This window comes from Gymnodraco acuticeps, unplaced genomic scaffold (genome assembly GCF_902827175.1).
Source record: "Gymnodraco acuticeps unplaced genomic scaffold, fGymAcu1.1, whole genome shotgun sequence".
NCBI lineage: Eukaryota > Metazoa > Chordata > Actinopteri > Perciformes > Bathydraconidae > Gymnodraco > Gymnodraco acuticeps.
Window position 1 is genome coordinate 528712 of NW_022991003.1, and position 21322 is coordinate 550033.

Genomic DNA, 21322 nt, shown 5'->3' on the forward strand with positions numbered 1-21322 from the left:
ATCCATGGATGTATAATAAGAACTGGATACAGCGTGGGAGGCGGGGTCTCGGTCTTTCCTATGAGAGCTGCTCATTGGAGCATGAAGTCAAAATGGGAAACGTCACAGATTACCCGTCATGCCTGGCTGCCAGAGCAGAAGAACCCGTATGTTCTCACAGAGCATGCGCCCCTTAAGCCCCGCCCCCCGAGCTCCCACTCTCGGCTCACTAGAATGAATGGAGAGAAAATAAATCTAGATTCGGCTTTTAGTGCATTTTACAACTTTAAGGACCGAATGATTATAATAAGGGCTATAAAATAGTTCATACTGGGTAGTTTATTTAGTTAAAAAAAAATTATCCACCGATTTACAGACGTCTCTTTCCCAATGTTAGTCAATGGGAACAAGTTGTTTTGGGCCGGGTGACGTCACGGACTGATACGGAAATTGCAGTACCGCCGCTTGGACACTACGAATGTTGGGCTCAGAGTCCGGCGCACTTCCTGGGGGCTTGGTGACGTCACGCTTTGCCGAACTGCATTGTGGTTCCGTCGCTTCGCGTTGCTCGCTTCAAAAGTTGACAAAAGTTCAACTTTTGAAGCTTCGACGGAAGCGTCCGCCAATCAAATCATATGCCAGTACAAGCTCTAGCCAATCAAACCGCGTGCTTGTGTGTCCGGGGCGGGAGATTCAAGTGATTGGTTGTTGCTTCAACGCATGCTGCCGTGTGGACGCTGCGTAACACCTAAAAATAAAAAAACACTTTTTACTTGATTCGATAAGTTTAAAGCTGTATATTTCCCTGTCATTTGTTTAATCTAATATTCCTTTACTGCCATTTGACAGTTTAAAGGCTCCATACTCATTTGCTATTTGATCTGAAACCTCAAGATAATCCATTTAAAATGATATGCCATCCAAAACAAATCCTGCTATAATACATAATATACCATAATTGCATGGAGAGAGCTCAGCCCGTTAACCAAAACAAAAATACAAGGGAAACGTAAGTAAAAAAGAAACCCTTTTATTGACCGCAGTGGGCCAGTGCAAAAACCCAACACATGTACAGCCCCTCCCCACACCCCCCCTCTCTATTACCAGCGTCCACTCCCTGATGTAGTAAACCTCTGCAGCTCCTCTCTCTGGACCCCCCTCACATGGGACAGTCGTAGATGTGGATGGAGCGGTCGTCTCCAGCCGAGATGATCTTTGAGCCGGTGCTGTTGTACTTCACACTCCAGACCTGAAGACCACAGGAACAGAGAGGACGGGATGTTAGTTAAAGATTCACAAATCGAACAAATATATTTACTCAGCTTTTTAAAACAGGGATTTTTCTGTGTCCAATAAGTCAACCCTTTGAAAGACAGCATCCTAAAAGTTTGCCATGACAATCTTTATGGATTTACATCACAAATCATTGTAGTTCTGCTCCTGCACAGCTGCATCAAAGATTAAAGAAGTGTTAGGCAGTTAAACAACTAACCTCCACAAGTAACACAAATATAAAAGTTAAAATTGGAGCGGTCATGGATACTCTTCCAGCTTTTTACAAATACACAAAAAATGCAATTTGATCAGAAACAAGGGCTGCACTATGACGTGCTTTAATGTTCAAAAAGGACCCCTTGAATACAACAAATCCTTGTTTGGTACAGACCCACCCCCCACAAAAAAAATAAAATCATGATCAGTTTAACCCTTATGTTGTGTTCGGGTCTCTCGTGAAGTTAAAATGATATAATAACTAAGCTCTAGTTTTTTTTTTCGGAACAAGGCTTCATGATGTCCTCCACAGCAGCTATACAAACACTACAAAACTGATTTTGACCATTTTTGCCAAGTCTGAAGGTCTCTAAAAAAAAGTGTGTAATTTGGTGTTTGGGTCAGGGGAGACCCGGCAGAATTGTTTTGGGTGACTCGAGGTCAAATTTGGCCCAATCAAGATTCATCTTTGACTTTTGACACCCCAGCCCCACCCCCTTCATCCACTGTAACAATAATTGTTCGCAACATGCACCTGGTCTCCCCCAAGCCCCCAGGAAGTGCGCCGGACTCTGAGCCCAACATTCGTAGTGTCCAAACGGTGGTACTGCAACTTCCGTATCAGTCCGTGATGTCACCCGGCCCAAAACAACTTTATCCCATTGACTAACATTGGGAAAGAGACGTCTGTAAATCGGTGGATAATTTTTTTTTAACTAAATAAACTACCCAGTATGAACTATTTTATAGCCCTTATTATAATCATTAGGTCTTTAAAGTTGTAAAATGAACTAAAAGCCGAATCTAGATTTATTTTCTCTCTCCATTCATTCTACTGAGCCGAGAGTGGGAGCTCGGGGGGCGGGGCTTAAGGGACGCATGCTCTGTGAGCGCACATACGGGTTCTTCTGCTCTGGCAGCCAGGCATGACGGGTAATCTGTGACGTTTCGCTCTCATAGGAACGAACGAGACCCCGCCTCCCACGCTGTATCCAGTTCTTATTATACATCCATGGTCTCCCCTCCCTCTGCCCCCCCTCCCCCCACGGGAACTCGACCTTTCTCAAAGAATATGTACACTAACACTTGAACCTGAACACACACATGCACGTGTGCCATATGTGTTTTTGGGCCATAACATTAAATTACAACAGGATTGTACGGTTATGAATGCATATTAAGTTAGTTATGATGTAGTTCAAACAATATTGGATGATAGTCATTATTTGTGTGTGTTTTGGATTGAGATAAATCATGGGTCAAAATTGACCCGCGAACACCATGAACGGTAACAGCTTTCGAACACAACACAAGGGTTAATATATTTTTCAATCATAATGTGACTGTTTCAAAAATGATCAGTCCCACTAATATCGCAAATCATAACAGTTGCAAATATAAAAAAAAACATCTAACATAAAAGAACGAAGCAAAGCCAATCTATTAATTGTCTGCAAATGATCCCTGTGGCATTTCTAGTTGTGCCATCTTTTTATCATGACTCAGAAACACTAAGGCTCTGTTGCCTCCCTGAGCAGCTGTGATATTTCATTAGGTTTTGTTGGAGCGCAGATCAAACCCCCCCCACAGGCGTCAGCAGCCGGGATGTAAGGGTCAGATAAGGGTCATGTGAGGGGCCTCGCCCTGACGTCGGCCATATTGATTTCCCCACAACACATCAGCACCTCCAGCAGATGGACTTTCTCACTGTGGATCTGATTATGACACTCATTATGACACTCAGTGAGGGGTTATACAGGGGAGGACTGTCACCTGGTCCTGATGGTCGAAGAAAGTGTTGATGCACGCTCTGGTGCCGGCGTCCCACACCTTCACGCTCTTATCAGACGAGCTGAGGAGAGAGGAGGCAGCTCATGTTACAATCTGACGCTGCGTTTGCTTTGGCACTATGAACTGGAAACTTCTGAGAAGAAAAAAGCTTTAACTGACAAATGCTTTCACACCACAGGAGCATGGGAAAGAAGACAAGAGTAAACACATATAATGTGAAGGGAGAAGGCTCACACAACTACTGGATGTTTTAATTTAGTGTATTTACCATTTTTTAACACCTATAAACATTTGTAGGTAGAAAAATGCTACGTTGCAGAAATGCATTTCTGCAATTAACTTAATTTCCCAAAGATCACAAAGTAATGGCTTTAAAGGTCACCTATCATGCTATTTTTAGGCAATAGCATAGGTCTCAGATATATAAAAAACATGTCTATGAAGTGTTTTGCTCAAAATACCAAACAGATCACCCATTCTAGCCATGCCTCATATCCCTCGATTTCACTTCCTGTTTCAAAAGTGCTGATTTGGGGTATAACATTTTTTTTTTTTAAAGGAGGGGGCTGAGCTCATGCGGGAGATTCTACCAGCAGATTCTGCGGTGATGAAACGCCATATCATGGATTATTTCTGAAACAGTACGGATCTCAAAGGCTTTCTCTCTTGCCGGTTATACCACAAGGTGAGTTCCTTTGTATTTCCTGCTTCTTCACACACATGCTCTCCAGTACAGGTTAGCTCTGAGTGTTAGCGATGCTAATGTAAACACGACCATATTACGTCCAAAACAGTCGGGCATTGTTTCTGATAGCAACTTTCTGATGGTGCCGTGGGTCCAGATTTCAGATATTACGTCATATCGGACGCAAATCTGGATCAGCTCCGTTGTAGCCCCGTTTTTAGAGATTTGGGTACGGAGGAAAAGAGAGAGGGTTTTATTTTCTGTCGCTGCGTGAGTTCCCCGACACATATTTATGTATAAAAGACATTAAAAAGTGCATTTTGCATGATAGGTCCCTTTTAAGTTATGAAGCTACAAGACTGTAGGGGTGCAACAACTAATCAACTTAATCGATTACCAAATTAGTTGCCAACTAATTCAGTCATCGATTCGTTGGTGACGTCATCACGTGTGTTTTACGCGCCGTTAAGCTCCAACGTTATTGGTCTTTTTATCGGTACCGGAGACATTTAAAAAATATATGTCATGTATTATTGCTACATAAGCATTATATCGCAGTCTTAGTGTCACCAACTCGTTTCTAATATGCAAAAAGACAAACAAATGCGTCTATGATGTATTTTCGATCAGACGAGATCTCTCTCTCCCCCGTCTGTGTGGGAGGGGGCGGGGCAGTTTACACACACGCAGCTGCTACATGCAGCGACACACGGAGGAGATGGCGGAGAGAAGCGCTCCAAGGTGTGGTTAAATGTTACCCGTCTTGAGGTGGACAATGCTCGTTGCCAAGAGTGTTTAGCATGTGAGGGCGGTAACACGAGCAATGTGTCAAACATTTAGCAAAAGTGCTCCACATCCAGACGGAGGAATGCACCGGGTTCGACTGTCTTTCTAGTAGCTCTGTAGCCCCATCCACGAGTAACGTTTCCACGTCAGGTGTTATGTATGCTAGCAGCAACACACGGAGTTAACTCCATTATACAAACATGGGTTAATGATTAGAGGAAACAGAGTTACTTATTTAGTTAAAGTTTCAGCTATTCTGTTTACAGTTCTGTCATCAGATTATTTAATACGATTTGTTAAAACATTGTTGTTTCTTTTGATGTGAAATATTATTTATTTTCTTTAAATAAAAAGCAATGTTAATTTTGTTCACAGTTTGTTAAAGGTGGGGTAGTAAGTTTCAGAAACCGGCTCGAGTGCACTAAAATTTGAAAGTACACAGCCGAAAAGAATCCGCCCCTTCCTTCAGACTTCCTTACAGAGCACCTCCTCCAACACACATGAACGCACACATGACGTCAGCAGACTGGTGAAAGTGGCCGCCTGATGCTGGCGAGTCATTGAAGTACTGCTGCAATGCACGCCCAATTACGGCACGAGATACATTTGTGCGTGCACGAGATGGAAGGCTGACAGACAGGGCGGCAATCCAACCGGATTGGTTGTACTTTTTACAGTATTACGGCTTCCACAGATTAATTTTTTTTATAGATTTTTTGTCAAAGCACTTCAGATATTCATTGCTATCGGGATGTTAAGAGCATTCCATGGAATATAACAAAAAGTGTATCTCGAGCCGGTTTCTGAAACTTACCTACCCCACCTTTAAAGGGGACCTATCATGCAAAATGCACCTTTGGACGTCTTTTATACATGAATATGTGTCCCCGGTGTTCCAGGGAACTCACCAAGTGTCAGAAAACACAACCCTCTCTATTTTCCTCCTTCGCCAAATCTCTAAAAAAGTGGCTGAAACGGATCTGAAAAAAACGGATCCAGATTTCAACACTTTCCTACGTCACAAAGAGACGTGCTCTGCTTATTGGTCAACTCTCCACCTATCAGGGGAATGAGCCACGGCCACGTGCATTGCCGGGATCAATACCAACCATCCGGGAGCAGGCCAGTGAGGACACATCCAATTTTGAAGCTGTAAGTTTTTATTTAGCGGTGTTTTTCCTGATAAAGCTATCTCTAGCTTGTAGTATGTAGCATGTAGCTTTGCCGTATCAATGTCGCCTCAAACCCAAATAGTAATCGGTTAGGTGTTTATATGTTTTTGTAACATTTTATATTGTACGCTCCGCAGTCTTTGCTTTGTCTTTTATTTTAATTATCAGGCATTTGCTAACATGTTCAGACATACTGCCGTAATGGCCATCTGTGTGAAGGCTGTAAAGCCACACCCTAGCCGATAACACAAGTATTTATTCTCCTATTTATTAGTATTTTGTGTCCTCTAAAATCATATTGAGTAAGTTATAATAACAAACGTAATCTTCTGTAGGTAAGTGCCGTTTTTTGCAGCGTTATATGTAAAAGCTTTTGTGATTGTAGTCTGTAAGAACGATCAGATATCATCGATCTGTAAGCTAAGCTACGCTACGCTAATGAGACATGCCGTTTTTTTGCAGCGTTATATGTAAAAGCTTTTGTGTGTTTACTTGTTTGCGCACATGAATATAAATGGGGGTGTGTGAGGATACAACACTGTGTGTATGTATGCGAGGGGGGACACACACCACGAGTAAAACGGAGCTAAAGCCCCGTTGGTATGTTGTTGTTGACAAGGCCTTACCTAGCAACAGGCTAATTAGTGGCTAGCACTCATTACAGTCAGTCTACTGAGCTCAGCCCCTCTCCAACACATCATCTGTATTGAGTCAGAAACACAGCATGCACGTTACGGTTCAAAACTAACTCAGATTGGAAAAGGCTAAGCAAAGAGCTTTGCTAAATAGAGAGTTTTAAGCCCCATCTTTTGGGATTTCAGACGATATTTATCCAAATAGTATTTTCTCATCCTGAATACTAAATTGAGATGATTTTGTTCCAACTATGTTTTCTTCTTTACAGGCCAGCACCTCACATACTTACTAATTAGTGACAATTTGTACATCCTTTGCTATTATTTACATTTTTTTTTCTCATGGCGGAAATGAAAGACTGTACCTGGCAGCCCTGCACTACAATGAAAACGCTGAGCGTGCACAAGCCACTACATCCCCTGGAAACCCTCTGTATAAACTGCAGTTCCCAAAGGCCAGGAAGGGAGAATGCAGAGCAAAACCAGTAAAGACTGACCCCACATTCCGTAAGTGTTTAAAATATTTATTATACAACTATTTACAAATATAAAATTAGAAAGAACTTTCAGTTTTTTACATGCATATACTAATCTAAACCACATTTTTTGTTGTGCTTTTTTTTTAACATTGCACAGGCTACGTGGCCAACTTGATGGACCTCATCTTCGACCAAGTCTTTGTGGACCCTGCACCATTATGAGCGACCTGACAGGGACGAGGTCATCGCCGGGTATGCTACACGGTTCAATTTGGCTGCTGTCTGAACCCAACATCGACATTTTGCGGATCAGGAAACTCCTGCCTCCTTGAGGACAACGCAGACCGGAATCACCACTCTGATCCTGCGTCCAAGGAAGCCCCAGCACCAGCTCACAAAGCTTCTGTAGGCTAGATACCTGTGACGCCTGAAATCATTAAAAAAAATATTTAGTGTAATTTATATATAATACAAGTACATTTAGTTTTTTTTTTATGGGTTCAAAGAACCGTTCATTTTGACAATAAAGTTCAGAGTTGATATCAAATGTGTCGTGATTATTCATGTTTGGATGGGTAAAGAATATTCTGATTTCAAAAGCATAAGGTTGTGTGTGGACTTTTTTTGTCGTACACATGGGTGTGTTATGCCATTGCTGTGTAATAATATATATATATATAATAGTACATGTACAATGAAAGATTGCATAAAGCCATATACACCAGTATTTATTTCCATGAACAATATTGGCATTCGTTTTACACTTTCAGTCAAAACAAACAAACCACTCACTGCTCTATTTGCCTCAACTGTAGTCCACCATGTTCAGCTCTGTAAATATTAAATGCATTCTGCAGGAAGAACACATTCAGGCACACAGGCTCCAATCCAGGATGGTCCACCACAGGTTATAGAGTCCTCAAGTTCCTGCATCCGTCTTGACACCTAGTGTGATAAAGATATATTGAATGACATGTTAAAAATGTATTCTCTAAACAGACAACTTAGTGAAGCTATCAAAAATGTTACCTGTGGTATCTCCATGCAGCACACATTCTCCGTTCAGAAGGCATCGTGGCGCAATTTGCACATGTACACCTGTAGAAAGAAGTCAATAACTGAGCTTTTAAAAACACATGAAACTACACACACTGCTGACAACTGAGGTGTTGTTGGAGTTATACTTTTTATCACCCTAAGTTATTGAACTTTCCAACGGTTGTTGCACGATGTTGGAAGAAAAGGACTAAACTATTAATAAACGCAATGAGGCCATTGTATATATGCTGAAAATATGAATGTCTCCCTTTATAAATATATATATGTATCGCTGTTTTTGCGTTACAAGCTCTAAGTTATAAACTGTACACATAGCATTCTTGCTAATTAGCCAAAATATGAACGGAATAAGTAGCACGCATCGTAACAGAGTAAAATAAATAGGAACAACAGCTTGTCAACTAACCATTCAGAAACGTCCTGCTGCAACCGAGATGTTTCCACCTCCACCAAAACCTCCGCTGCTTCAGGGTCAGTCTCTGGATCAAATTGATAATACGCTTGAACACATGCATTGCTCTGAGATGACATGTTTATTCCACACTCGTAATCACAGCAAGCATGTTAACGTGACTCTCACCGGCTCATGCCCCCCTCTTCTGCAGGGGGCGTGGTCAGCTGCCGCTCAGAATTTTCAAAGACAGGCTTGGAAAAGAGCGAAAATGAGCGAAACGAGGCATGGCTAAAAAATGATCTGTTTGGTATTTTGAAAAATAAAATGTATAAATATACCTTATATAGGTATGGTCATACACTATATCATTTAAATATAGCATGATAGGTCTCCTTTAAGTTAATTTAAGGCAAGACACCCCAGGTGAATAGGGTAATTTTTTTAACTTAAAGGTATCAGCTAGACATTTCTCCAGTTAATTATTTACAATGAGGCAATTGTTTTTTGTATTACAAGTTTTCTGAAATAGCATGTTTAAATATGCAAATTATCCATTATCTCATTAAATATGCACATATTTTAACACATTTCAGGAATCGAAATCTGAACTTTGGATATAGCTAGATTCAAAATTCTTGTTTCATTTTGTAGTCATATTAGCATCTAAGGCTTTTACAGAAGGGATTTTGGATATCTCTTTTTATCACTCCATAAATCAGAAAATACTGTCAACAGCCCTAAAATATCCATTTTCGCCATGTGTTTAGGTATACAATGTTGTATAATTCAGGCTATGAATTATATATGAACAAACCCTTCTGTAAAAGCCTTCATAATATTGATAGGAATATAACTGGAAGGTTTGGTGTATGTACGTGCTACTGAAGTTGAAATTTCGAACTCAGAGTAGGAGAAAAAACTCATTTTGAGAAAACGACAGCTTGCGCATCGACGCACTCCGTGAAGGTATTTCATGTTCAGGGTCATTTTTTTTTTATAACCTTGCTTCGTGCAAGTGACAATTATTGTCGTCTTCTCTGTGAACGTTTTTTTCGCCGTTCTTTTGGCATTTTGAGATTTTAATTTCTAGCGGAAAGCTAACCAGGAAGTGTTTTAGCACACCACGTGACGCATCTGAACGAATCACGTTGTCAGAAATTGACACCAGCCAATGAGATTTTGTTTCTTGGTTTAAGACACCTTTACAAAGGAAATGACCATATTTGGATCCGATGAGATTGTGCAGGAGAGACACAGCTTTCCAGCGATACCTCTGTTGACATGGTGCACACAGCGGTCGCGGTACTTTATGTTACGTTAGAATGCTAACTTTTGATGAATTTAGGAGAAATATACAGACGCAAATAGACAAACTATAGTAAAATAAACACTTAAATGTGTATTTTGTACGTTTTCCTTCCAAAAGCCTGAAAGAAAACATGTTATGGAATCAAAATAGCACAAAATCTCAAAATTGACCAGTACTTGAAAAACGATGTTTTTGCCTGCCGTGTCTCGCCTTAATAATATATGTATTTTTGAATCAAGTATTCATCTTTATTGTCTTCATTGTTAGTTTCCACATGCCTAAAACAACCTCTAGCTAAATCTAAAAGTTGATGGCTAAATAAGAGCGCTTGAGAAATTGTGCAAGGCATACAGTAATAGTCCGAATAGTCGATTAATCATTTCATCAATCGATAGATTAATCGATTATCAAATTAGTCGTTTGTTGCAGCCCTACAAGACTGATGAAAGTAAAGTCCTTCATTATCAGAAGTTTAACAAAGACATAACAACCACATGTTCTAATGAGCACCAAGACCAAAAAGAAGGAAAAATAAATTAAATGTATCAGTAAATGTTATGTTAAATCAAAGTGCTTTTATGCATCAATTTCACCTCTTTTTGGTCGGAACATGAGGTTGTTTTGATTTTACCTGGAGACAAAGTGTTTGCTGTCTGGAGAGAAGGCGACGTTAAGAACCCAGGAGCCGTGTCCACTCAGCGTGCCGGCCAGGTTCGCATGTTGCCTGTAAAACAAAAGCTCAAAGTTTATTAAAGCAAACACGTTTTTTCCTTTCTTTTTTTTCTCCTAGTGTTTATTTATACTCTTTTAAATCCGTCACAATTGAGGACACCCTTTCTCTCGCTTTCTTTGTGTATATACAATATAAATACTGGGTATGATGACCATATTTGGGTTGTACATTATCTACAGGCCAACTGAACTCACACGTCGTATATCTTGATGTATCCGTCGTCGGAGGCGGTGACCAGCAGCTGGGAGTCGGGGGAGAAGGTGAGGGATCTGATGGGCATGGCGTGACCTGAAGAGAGAAACAGGAAGTTATATTCCTCACTGACGTCTGAAATGGAAGTGATCTCTGCCTTCTCAGGAGGCACTCTGCGCGCTGTAGGCGTCTCGTTGCACACTTGTAGCATCGATGAGAGGGGCTGGTGCCGACACCTCTATTCTGCTTATTTTGAATAGACTTAAAATGGTGCTTATGGCAAAAAGAAATGACCGGATAATATGGCCGGAGGTATTTGAAATTGCTGCGATCTACCCGCACTGCCTTGGCGATCTACCGCGATCAACCCATTGGGCACCCTTAATGTATATTATTATAAATATATATATTTTATTTTTGGCCTCGTATATTTATTTCTAATCTTTTTTCTAACTGATAAAAACAATGATCAACTAATGATTGTATATTGATTAGTCAATTCAAAGAAAACTCATTTAAGTTGAATTCATTTATGTAAATTATCTTGCAAAAGCCAGAAAATGATCAATTTTACAATTTTCAAAAGGTGAGAATTTGCCACCTCTTTTTTTGTAAATGTGACCTCATTTTCCGTTGTGAAAAAGATGTACCTTTTTCATTATTTTCTGACATTTAATAAACAAATGCCTAAATTATCAATCAAATAATCAATTATCAGAATACTTTTGTCACCAGTTGCAGCAATTGATTAATGCAACTTATTAATATTCAGATTTGTATTTTACCTTCCAGCGTATGGAGCAGCTTTCCAGTGGCGATGTCAAAGATGTTGATGATCCCATCGATGGCTCCGCTGGCCAGATATTTCCCATCAGGACTCTGAGGGGCATAGCATAGAGAACCATTGCATTTATTTAACACAGGGTATATGCAGGAGTCCTGAAGTCAAATGTAATACCTTTTAAGACCTTTTTTAAGACCCTTTCCGTACATTTTAAGACCTCATCGCCACTTCGAGTTTTAACCGGTTACATTGGCGACACACTTTACCTCACATTGACTATATACAGTATTGATTGTCCTTCCTCCTTATCTTCCAACCATTTGGACGCAGACTTGAATTTCCCCAAAACGATGTTGCTTAACAACCGGCGTAAACGGGCCTTCGCGCGCTTTCAAGCAGTGAGCGTGCGATGTCCTGTTCAGATGACGTCAAATCCAACGGGATGCCATCAATAAACTACACAGAATCACAATACACACCTACGCAATGATTACATTCAGTCAGACTGTAGAATACAACCTCTCTGGACCATTTATATACTTATTGAAAACAAGCTACAAAATGTAATACCTTGGAAAATGCCGTTTAATACTTTTTAATAGCCTTCATTTTCACTAAATTGATCTATCAACTTTTAATACTTTTTAAGACCCCACGGACACCCTGTAACATAACGACTTTCAAATGTAACAAGGGTATGACCTATAGCTAGGTCTAGGACACCTTTTCTTAGAAAAAGGGGTAAATCACAATAAACACAAATCAAGATGAGCGATTGTAAAGACAGAGAGGGCTCCATGCAGCCGGCCAGAGGACGATTTATGATTCCTTACGTAAGCTATGCTCAGGATGAATTTCCCTCGAGTGTCCAGAGAAATGCTCCTTCTTGCCACTTTCCACGCCGAAGATGTTGACCTTGCCGTGGTGGCTTCCTGTGGCGATGTATTTAGAGTCTGGGGAGAAGGCGACCGACCAGGCGTCAACTAAAGAGAGAAGAGAAGACAAAGGGAACGTTGAACACATCAAACTGACTGACAGATTAAACCTGCTGTAGAAATAAGACAACTAAGTATTCCTGCTAAATCTTGACAAAACTGTTATTTATAAGCTAAATGTTGTTATGTAAATCCACAAATATAAAACAAAGGATTTACTTCAGATATACCAAAATACATTTTGTCCCAAGAGAGTAAAAAAAAGGTCTTTAATCCAGTGACCCGGACCAACCACTGAGTGAAATGGAGTGTCTCTAATGGGAGTTGACATGTCATAAGATGAAGTACAGCTCGGTTCAAGATACACAACGACAGAGTCATATTTCTGGGAGTGGGGTTCTTGAGAGGTGAGAGGAAGAAAAAAAACAAGCTAGCTAAGCTTCACAGAGCCGAACAGAGGAGCTGTCGTCACCTGCACTTCTGTTTGGGTATTTAACCGAGTGACAAAAGCAGTGACTCAACACTTAATACTGCCCGGTAACCGCACATCCACAAGGTCCAATCAGAAACCTTTATTTCAGAAGTGAGTTTAGGGGCCACGATATTCACAGGCGTCAAGAATGTTCTAATAAGGGAATCATCTATACCTGTAAAATGGCAACTGGAAAGTCTCATAACCAATTACGGTGATTATGTACTTAAATTAAACGGTGAACATTTTTTAAGAAATATGGAAGAATTAACTATTCTCTAAACAGAAAGGTCGGAACAAAAAGCCATTACCTAAAGATATTCAGTTTACTATGATATTAAACCACGAGAAACAGTTAATTATAGCAAAAAGAAGCTACAATCATCAAGTGTTTCATAAACAATGAATCTATATTCAAAAAAAGTTGGAAATAATGTTTCTGTTCATCAACTAATAATTTAAACTCTAAAAAACAGTGGGTGTTTCTCAATGTCGAGGACGCTTCCTTGGTAGGACAAGTCCCTCCGAGTCAGGTCCTTCAGAAGCGAGGCAAGAATCCTTCCTAGCCTCGGAAAACGAAGAGTGGTGGAACAGGCTAACAGGTGTGCGTCATATGCGAGGCCCCGCCTTAAATGGAACGCGATTTCCGCCAAAGATTTGGAAATTGGTCCGTGCGCAAAGCATTGTGGGGATTTTAAGATCGCGGAGGATACACATGTGCAGCCTCGAAATTTCCCGCAACGAAGGACGCCGGCCTCGGTAGAATTCCAAGGAGCCTGGACATTGGAACAGTCGTTTGGCGGGACTCGATGACGTAGCATCCTTGAAATAGTGGCTCTGGAGCAGCTTTCCTCGACATTGAGAAACACCCAGTATCTTGCACTCCAAAAAGTATTTGCCGACTTTAAATTTGTCAAAAGTTAGATAATTAACCTGATAAATTAAAATCCATGGCAAAAACGTTCTTATTCAAAGTCTTATTAAAGATCAATCATACAGGAAAAAAGAATATATATTTAATTAAAGTAAAATATAGATCTGAGGGGGAGGCATCCTGAATACAATTTAAACCAATACATTATTGTCCATGATCCTCTGAGGCCTCACCAGGTCCGGCGTCCATGGACTTGATCTGTTTCCCGGACTCCAGGTCCCAGAGACGGATGTGAGCGTCGAGGGAGCTGGAGGCGGCGATGGCTCCATTGTGACTGATGTCCACCGACACCACGCCCAGCTGGTGGCCCTCCAGAGACCACTGCAGCTCCAGCTTCTCATCACACCTGCAGGGACACGTGAGGACAAACGGTCAAATAACATCAACTCGACTTTTAGGACAACATGGAGGAGAAAGTTCTGAAAGTGCCTAGAAATGAAATTCTAACTTAAAGGTCCCCTATTACACTTCTTTTCATCAATATATTATAGGTCCCAGATATATACAAACATGTCTCTGAAGTGTTTGGCTCCAAATACCAAACAGATCATTGCAGCATTACCGATAATCCCCTCTGTTTCAGCCCTGTTTCAAAAGTGCTGATTGTCTGTTACTTTAGATGAAAATAAGGAGTCACTGCCCACGCCCCTCTGAGAGAGATTTGGTTAGAAAGAACTAGGGATGCACGATATTGGTTTTTTGAAACCGATACCTTCCTGCTTGTCAAGACCGATACCGATAACCGATAATAATATATATATATATATATATATATATATATATTAAATGTACCTGTAGTTTTTGCACAGCTGGTGGTAAAAAAGAGACTAGTAGTGAGAAAATGACATGAGCATTACTACTATGAACAAAACAAAGCCAAGAACAGTTTTGACTCTTCAAAGTGACCATATTTATTTCCCCAAATAAAGTTCTTGCCTTTTTCAAAAGCCTCGTCGATAGGTAAAAGCCCCGGTGCCTTTGCAGCTGGCTTTGGATTCGCCGCTAGTTTAGCAGCGCAGGCGTCTTCGTACGCTTTTAACACACCATCGTAGCGATGGCGATGTTTCAGGTGACTAATCAGGTTGGAAGTATTATAGCTCGTTGCCTTTTCCCTCCTCGTGGAACTTCTGCATTTGTTAATACAAATAGCAAGCGAACTATCTAACTCTGAAACTTTGAAATAGTCCCATACTACCGACGACATGTTTGTTTACTGTCCTGGCTTCACGGCCGCACAGCATTAACGTCACATCCAGGCAGTTAGGGAGCGCTGGATTTGTGAAAAACTCCCCTCTTCCTAAACCACTAATACCACAGTACTGGCAAAACGGGAGGAGCCGAGGGAAAAACAAGCGCCCCTCATCCCAATCCACCCACACCGCAGTATTTATTTCTTTTTTTTACCCAAAAAATATATTGTATATTATCGGGGCTATTAATACTTTTATCGGGTTTATCGGGATGACGTCATAATTCCTAATATCGGACCGATAATTATTGGGCCGATAATTATCGTGCACCACTAGAAAGAACTCAATGGTGCTCTAGGAGGAGATTCAGGTGATAAGGTGGGGGTGTGTGGGGGGGGGTTACCTTGGTTGGTGATTGGCTAATGGTTACACAACCCAAAAAATCGTTATGACATCATAAAGTGGCCAAAATCTGATCAGCTCATTTTCAGACAGGTTTTTATAGAAATGGATCAGGACAAAAAGAGAGAATCTTTTTTCCTGAAACTTTCAGAATCTCTTTACAGAGGGGACACATGTTTATGTAGAACAGACATGAAGAAGAGGGGACACATGTTGATGTAGAAGAGACATGAAGAAGAGGGGACACATGTTGATGTAGAAGAGACATGAACAAGTGGATTTTGCATAATAGGTGACCTTTAAAGATCCACAATTCCATGACAAATGTCTAAATCACATTCAATAAAGATTTATGAGAAAATGGGTGATAAAAAGGACCAGAAACAAACCCTATAGCAACAGTGAGATGCCCAATAATGTCAACATGGCATATTCTTTTTCATTACATTAACTATGTGCTGGTAAATACTACTTTTGAAGATCTGAAATGAAATTGTAAACATTTCCCGATCTGATGCAAAGTTGAACCGTTGCTACAGATTTACTTCATGTCATTTTGGTTTGTAACAGATCTTCTTGAAGGAAAAGTTTTAGATTTAAAAGCAGGGACATTGCTAAAGAGGGAATAAACTGAGGCGGGCAGTCAGGTGTGCTACTGCCATCTCCATTTATGGTCATAATCAATACCCTCGCTACCCCTACAGATCAATACAAATGGACAACCGTCAGGCTCAGTTAGGATTACCTGGAATGAACACAGAGAATATTATCTGTGCCGACAAAATAAAACGATGGTTTGGCTCTATGGGCTGAATGTAAAGCCTTTTTCAAAAAAGACAGTTTATCTATTCATTTAGATTTAGCCTTTAAAACGTGATTTTATCATATTTGTATTTTTTGTTAATAATAAATGATTAATTATTCATTTATTCCACACATGGCAGTTATTTTAAAAGAAAACATGTACACTTATACTAGTGTTTTTTTTTTATAGCAGAAGGTAGAAAGGAGCAGGGAGAAGAAAATCTTATTTGACCGGCCCCTTCTTACAAAAAACAATAATAATAATGTTGTTTTTAAAGTCATATTTTTTATTTGAGTTATTTGTGAAACACCTAGCGTGCCATGCTGCGAATGGATCTGGCCCTTCCTACATCCAGGACATGGTTAAACCGTACACCCCAGCACGTGCACTCCGCTCTGCATCAGCCAAACGGCTCGTTGCGCCCTCGCTGCGAGGGGGACCCAAGTTCCCATCGGCAAAAACACGTGGGTTTGCTATCCTGGCTCCAAGATGGTGAAATGAGCTCCCCATTGACATCAGGACAGCAGATAGCTTACACACCTTCCGGCGCAGACTGAAAACTCATCTCTTTCGACTCCACTTCGAGCGATAGAATTACTAACAAAGCACTTTTATACTAATAAAGGGCTGGCTTATCTAAAGCCAGTTGTACTTATGTACTTACTTGTAAACCTGATGTACTTATATGATTCTGTTTTCTTCAAGGTTGTATCTTCTTGGTCGAATGCACTTATTGTAAGTCGCTTTGGATAAAAGCGTCAGCTAAATGCAATGTATAAGCTATTATAGACAGTCAAACATTAGTTGAATATTGACTGAACACTTTGGCTAGAAAACAAAGTCATCTAGACAAAAGACTATCAGATACATTTAAGAACATAAAAAAATGAAGTCCCATTCTCATGAGGGAAAACAATTTAAATACACTTACCATTTCCAGACTTTCACCATATCATCCAGTGAGCCGGTGACGATGGTATCGGAGCCGTCCGCCTCACTCTTCCCCCACGCTGCGGTCCAGATCGCATCATCGTGAGCTGAGAGGAAACACACGGGTTAGAGCTCTGATGAGAGTGTGAGGAGAAGTTATTCAAACCTGAAACTAGCAGAGCTGATGGGTAAAACATCATGTATAAATGTATTTCTTATATGTCTACTCAACGCTATTGTTTGTTTTTAAGTTTTTAACTGGTAACTGAATGCTGTGTGATATCAATTCCCTGTGAAATGTCTATGTGAAGCGCCTTGAACTGCGCTTATTGTATGAAAGGTGCTATACAAATAAAGATTACTATTATATTATCATCACAAATCCATGAAATCGTATGTTTGAGTTTTCAGTATGTCTTTAGCAAATGTCATTTTTTTAAAGAGTACATTGTGCTTTCTGCATTCATTAGGGCATTTGACTGTGTGTGTGTTTGTTGAATGCTTGTATGAAATGTTAAGGTGTCATTAAGTACTTAATATTATAATTATCAAGGATTTACAACAGTGGATGTGAAACTGACTTAAACTAAATTACAGTATCCATGTTCAGGATAATGAAGGAATATGTCAGTGTGTATCCATAATGTTACTCACCGTGTTCTTGCTTGAAAAGAATGCTGTACTGAAATCAAAACACATCTTATAGTTAATATGTGAGTTCATTATATATACTGAATCAATTTAATTGAAGTCATTTTAATGTATTCATTTGTTTGCATTGCTCTAAATGTACCTACAGAGATAAATAACAGTCAAAAACAAAGACATGGCTGCACAAATAAAGCTCAAGAACAGATAGGACCACTCAAAATAGCTTCACATGTGTAAATATAGATATGAAACGCACCAATGACCAAAAACCATATTGAGTCAGTTGAATTTGTTGCTTACTTGAGTGGTCATGTTTCGGCCCTGGGAGTCAGAGAGCCAGTTATTAACTTACTTTAACCTGAAAACAACAATAAAGTGAGTTAGTTTGACCAAGTAGGACATTGTCATTCAAATAAAGAAGTGTCACTGACGAGAGCAACACAGCATTAACAACACAATATTAAAGTCGTACAGCTGCCACAGTTAGGAGGGAATAGCCACAGAATAACAAATTAAACTTCACAGCAAAACATGTATACGGTGAGCAAAATTAAAATCTAAAAAACACGGCTAACAGGAGCTAGCTCTAACTAGCAGCGGGTGTTGAACAGGGTTTTAACAGTTAACCAGAATAGCGGGCGATCCCCCAGTTTAACCGGCAATGTTTATTGAAAATACAGAATTTAAATGTGATCAAATGTGCACAGACTTACCTTCAAATCACCTTAAAATGTGTTTTATTCAATATCTGAAGCTCGGTGATTTACATGTGAGACGCCATGACAACATCAGGCGTAACTTCCGCTCTGCGTCTTCTTCGTGTGTTGTAAAGAGGTAGACGGGTAATGTAAGAGTCGCACTACCGCCACCAGCGGAGGAAATATGCAATTATTTCATTTGATAAATGTTTTGAAACGACTGATTTGGTTGATTTAAAGATAAAAAATAATAGTGCAAAATTATTTTAAAAGGGATTGTTATGAATGAATGAAAAATGCCATATTTCTTTGGTAAATTGTTATTATAGGATAAGCCAGTAAGATTGGTCTGAAGGAGAATACATATTGAGATGGCAACAAAACGTACAACAAATATAAGAATGATTGGAAATGTTACTATTTAATTTGCCTACAATATAAAAAAAGCAGGTTTCTGCTCAAACTTATAATTCATATTTTACTTCAAACAAGCCTTCAGGATGTTCAGGAGCTGTCTGTTTCTCTTCACCACAACAATAAGAATAGCCCATATGGAAAGCCTCTATGTTGCAGAAAGACAGGCAATCCTGAGCCTGAAGAGTAAGCAGAAACACATTTTGACAGTTGCTGAAGCAGCAGTCTGAGCTTGACACACTCAAAATAAAGGCTGTCAAGAAAAAGTTTCAAGAGAATAATTTAAAGTCGAGGAAAGTGAATACAGTGTTTTCTAAAATAACTCTGAATAACTGAAGGTAAGCGGATATCGGCAATTGTGTTTTAGAGAAAGGGCATCAGTTGACAGCTTGAGTGAAGAAGATGAGAGATGTCCTATTTAGAAAAGTGTGTGTGTGTGTGTTAAAATAGCAGTAAAACCTATACAAGACACGTACACCCTCCATTAAACTCCATAAAAACAAGATGAATTGGCCTATGTTTCAGTCAACAGTCAAAGATTTTATTATTACTTAATTATTCCGTAAGTGTTATTTGTTAGCAACCTTAACTCCTGCTGAGGGGGACCCTTAACGAACAGGAGGACTTAAAGTTTAGTGTTTCTCTGCTGTATGTGACCACAAGCTGTACCCCACCTCCCACCCACCTGTATGACTATATGCATGTAGTAGGTCAAAACCTATAATGTACCTTATGTCCGGTACTTAGTAGTCTCCATTTTAAAACTATTTTTCCCAAGGCTGTTATATCAACATAATTATCTATCCATCTTCTCCCGCTTATCCGTGGTCGAGTCGCGGAGGTAACAGTTCCAGCAGAGAGCCCCAAACGTTCCTTTCCCTGGCCACATCAACCAGCTCTGACTGGGGGACAACATGATTATACTTTTTAATAAATGTTAAGCAGCGAGATTAATCATAAAAGCAATCATAAAAGCAACCATATGAGCACCGAGCACTTATCTTCTTCCGGGCCTCATCTGGAACTTTATAATTTCTCTTTCAAGCTTCTTTCTGTTCGTTGGTCCTGCAGGCAGTTCTGATCAGAGCGCTGCTATTTTCAGCCAAGTGATTCATTTGCCTTTTCAGGGTAATAATAACAGTGGGTAATGAACCTGATGTAATGACATTAGCTGCAGCGTGCTGAAGGGAAGCAGGACTTCCGTTGTCATTATCTTTGAAATGACAAAATAAAGTGCTTCGAGAAGAGAACATAAAACCTGCATCCATCTGTCTGTCTGTCTGTCTGTCTGTCCGTCTGTCTTTACCTATCTCTATCTATCTGCCTACCTCTCTATCTATCTCTCTATCTGCCTACCTCTCTATCCCTTTACCTACCTACCTACCTACCTACCTACCTACCTACCTACCTACCTATCTATCCCTTTACCTACCTACCTACCTACCTACCTACCTACCTACCTACCTCTCTATCCCTTTACCTACCTACCTACCTACCTACCTACCTACCTACCTATCTATCCCTTTACCTACCTACCTACCTACCTACCTACCTACCTACCTACCTACCTACCTAACCTCACCTACCTACCGACCTACCTACCTACCTACCTACCTACCTACCTACCTACCTACCTACCTACCTACCTACCTACCTACCTACCTACCTACCTACCTACCGACCTACCTACCTACCTACCCACCCACCTACACTTCAGCTCAGCTTCACGTTCTCTCTTCCATCATGCTGCTACCTGTTGGTCTGAGAGGTGAGCCTTTGGCACAACTGTATCTCTCTAACTAACTACAGTATGCAACACTAAGCAATGTCCAAGCTCTACAGAGCTCTATTACTTTGTTCTGTCAATTCATAAGTTTGAACAAAGTAAGATCATTGAATTACTACTCCTAAAATAGCCTTTTTGCCAATATATGTCAACAACAATAAAAGCCAACTTCAAAATAAGAAGTGATTCAATAAGGAGTTATTTAACAAAGTAAAGCACTCTAAATACGCTCTGAAGGAATGAATTTAGTCGAGTTGATCCCCGGGGAGAGCAGACACGTCAGTCTGTGTTAATGGGACAGAGCGTTCAGGGGGAGGGACGTCCTCTGACTCCCATTAGAGACACAAGCTATAAAAGAGCTGAAGACGAGACTGCAGCCGGCACTCGAAGACACACGGACGAAGCAAGAGAGTGTGTGTGAAGAGAAAATAAATAAAAAAACACTTTGGTGAACGAGAGGCTGAGCCCAGCAGCAGCAGCAGCAGCAGCAGAGGAGACAGGGAAGGAGGAGGAGGGTGAGACACAGAGACAGAGAGAAGAGAGACAGAGAGACAGAGAGACAGACACAGAGAGACACAGAGAGACAGAGAGACACAGAGAGACAGAGAGACAGAGG

At 40.3% G+C, this 21322-nt stretch overlaps 1 protein-coding gene across 1 annotated transcript; it reads right to left on the reverse strand.

Moving 5' to 3' along the window:
• Positions 1–993: 993 nt before the first annotated feature.
• On the reverse strand, positions 994–18675 carry wdr61 (WD repeat domain 61). The gene is given in 12 exon segments (XM_034236065.1): positions 994–1228; positions 3244–3322; positions 10412–10504; positions 10708–10801; positions 11491–11584; positions 12323–12364; positions 12366–12472; positions 14004–14176; positions 17159–17264; positions 17812–17839; positions 18109–18166; positions 18522–18675. Coding segments are annotated over 11 exon segments (918 nt in total). The 5' UTR covers positions 18121–18166; positions 18522–18675; the 3' UTR covers positions 994–1138.
• Positions 18676–21322: the final 2647 nt, after the last annotated feature.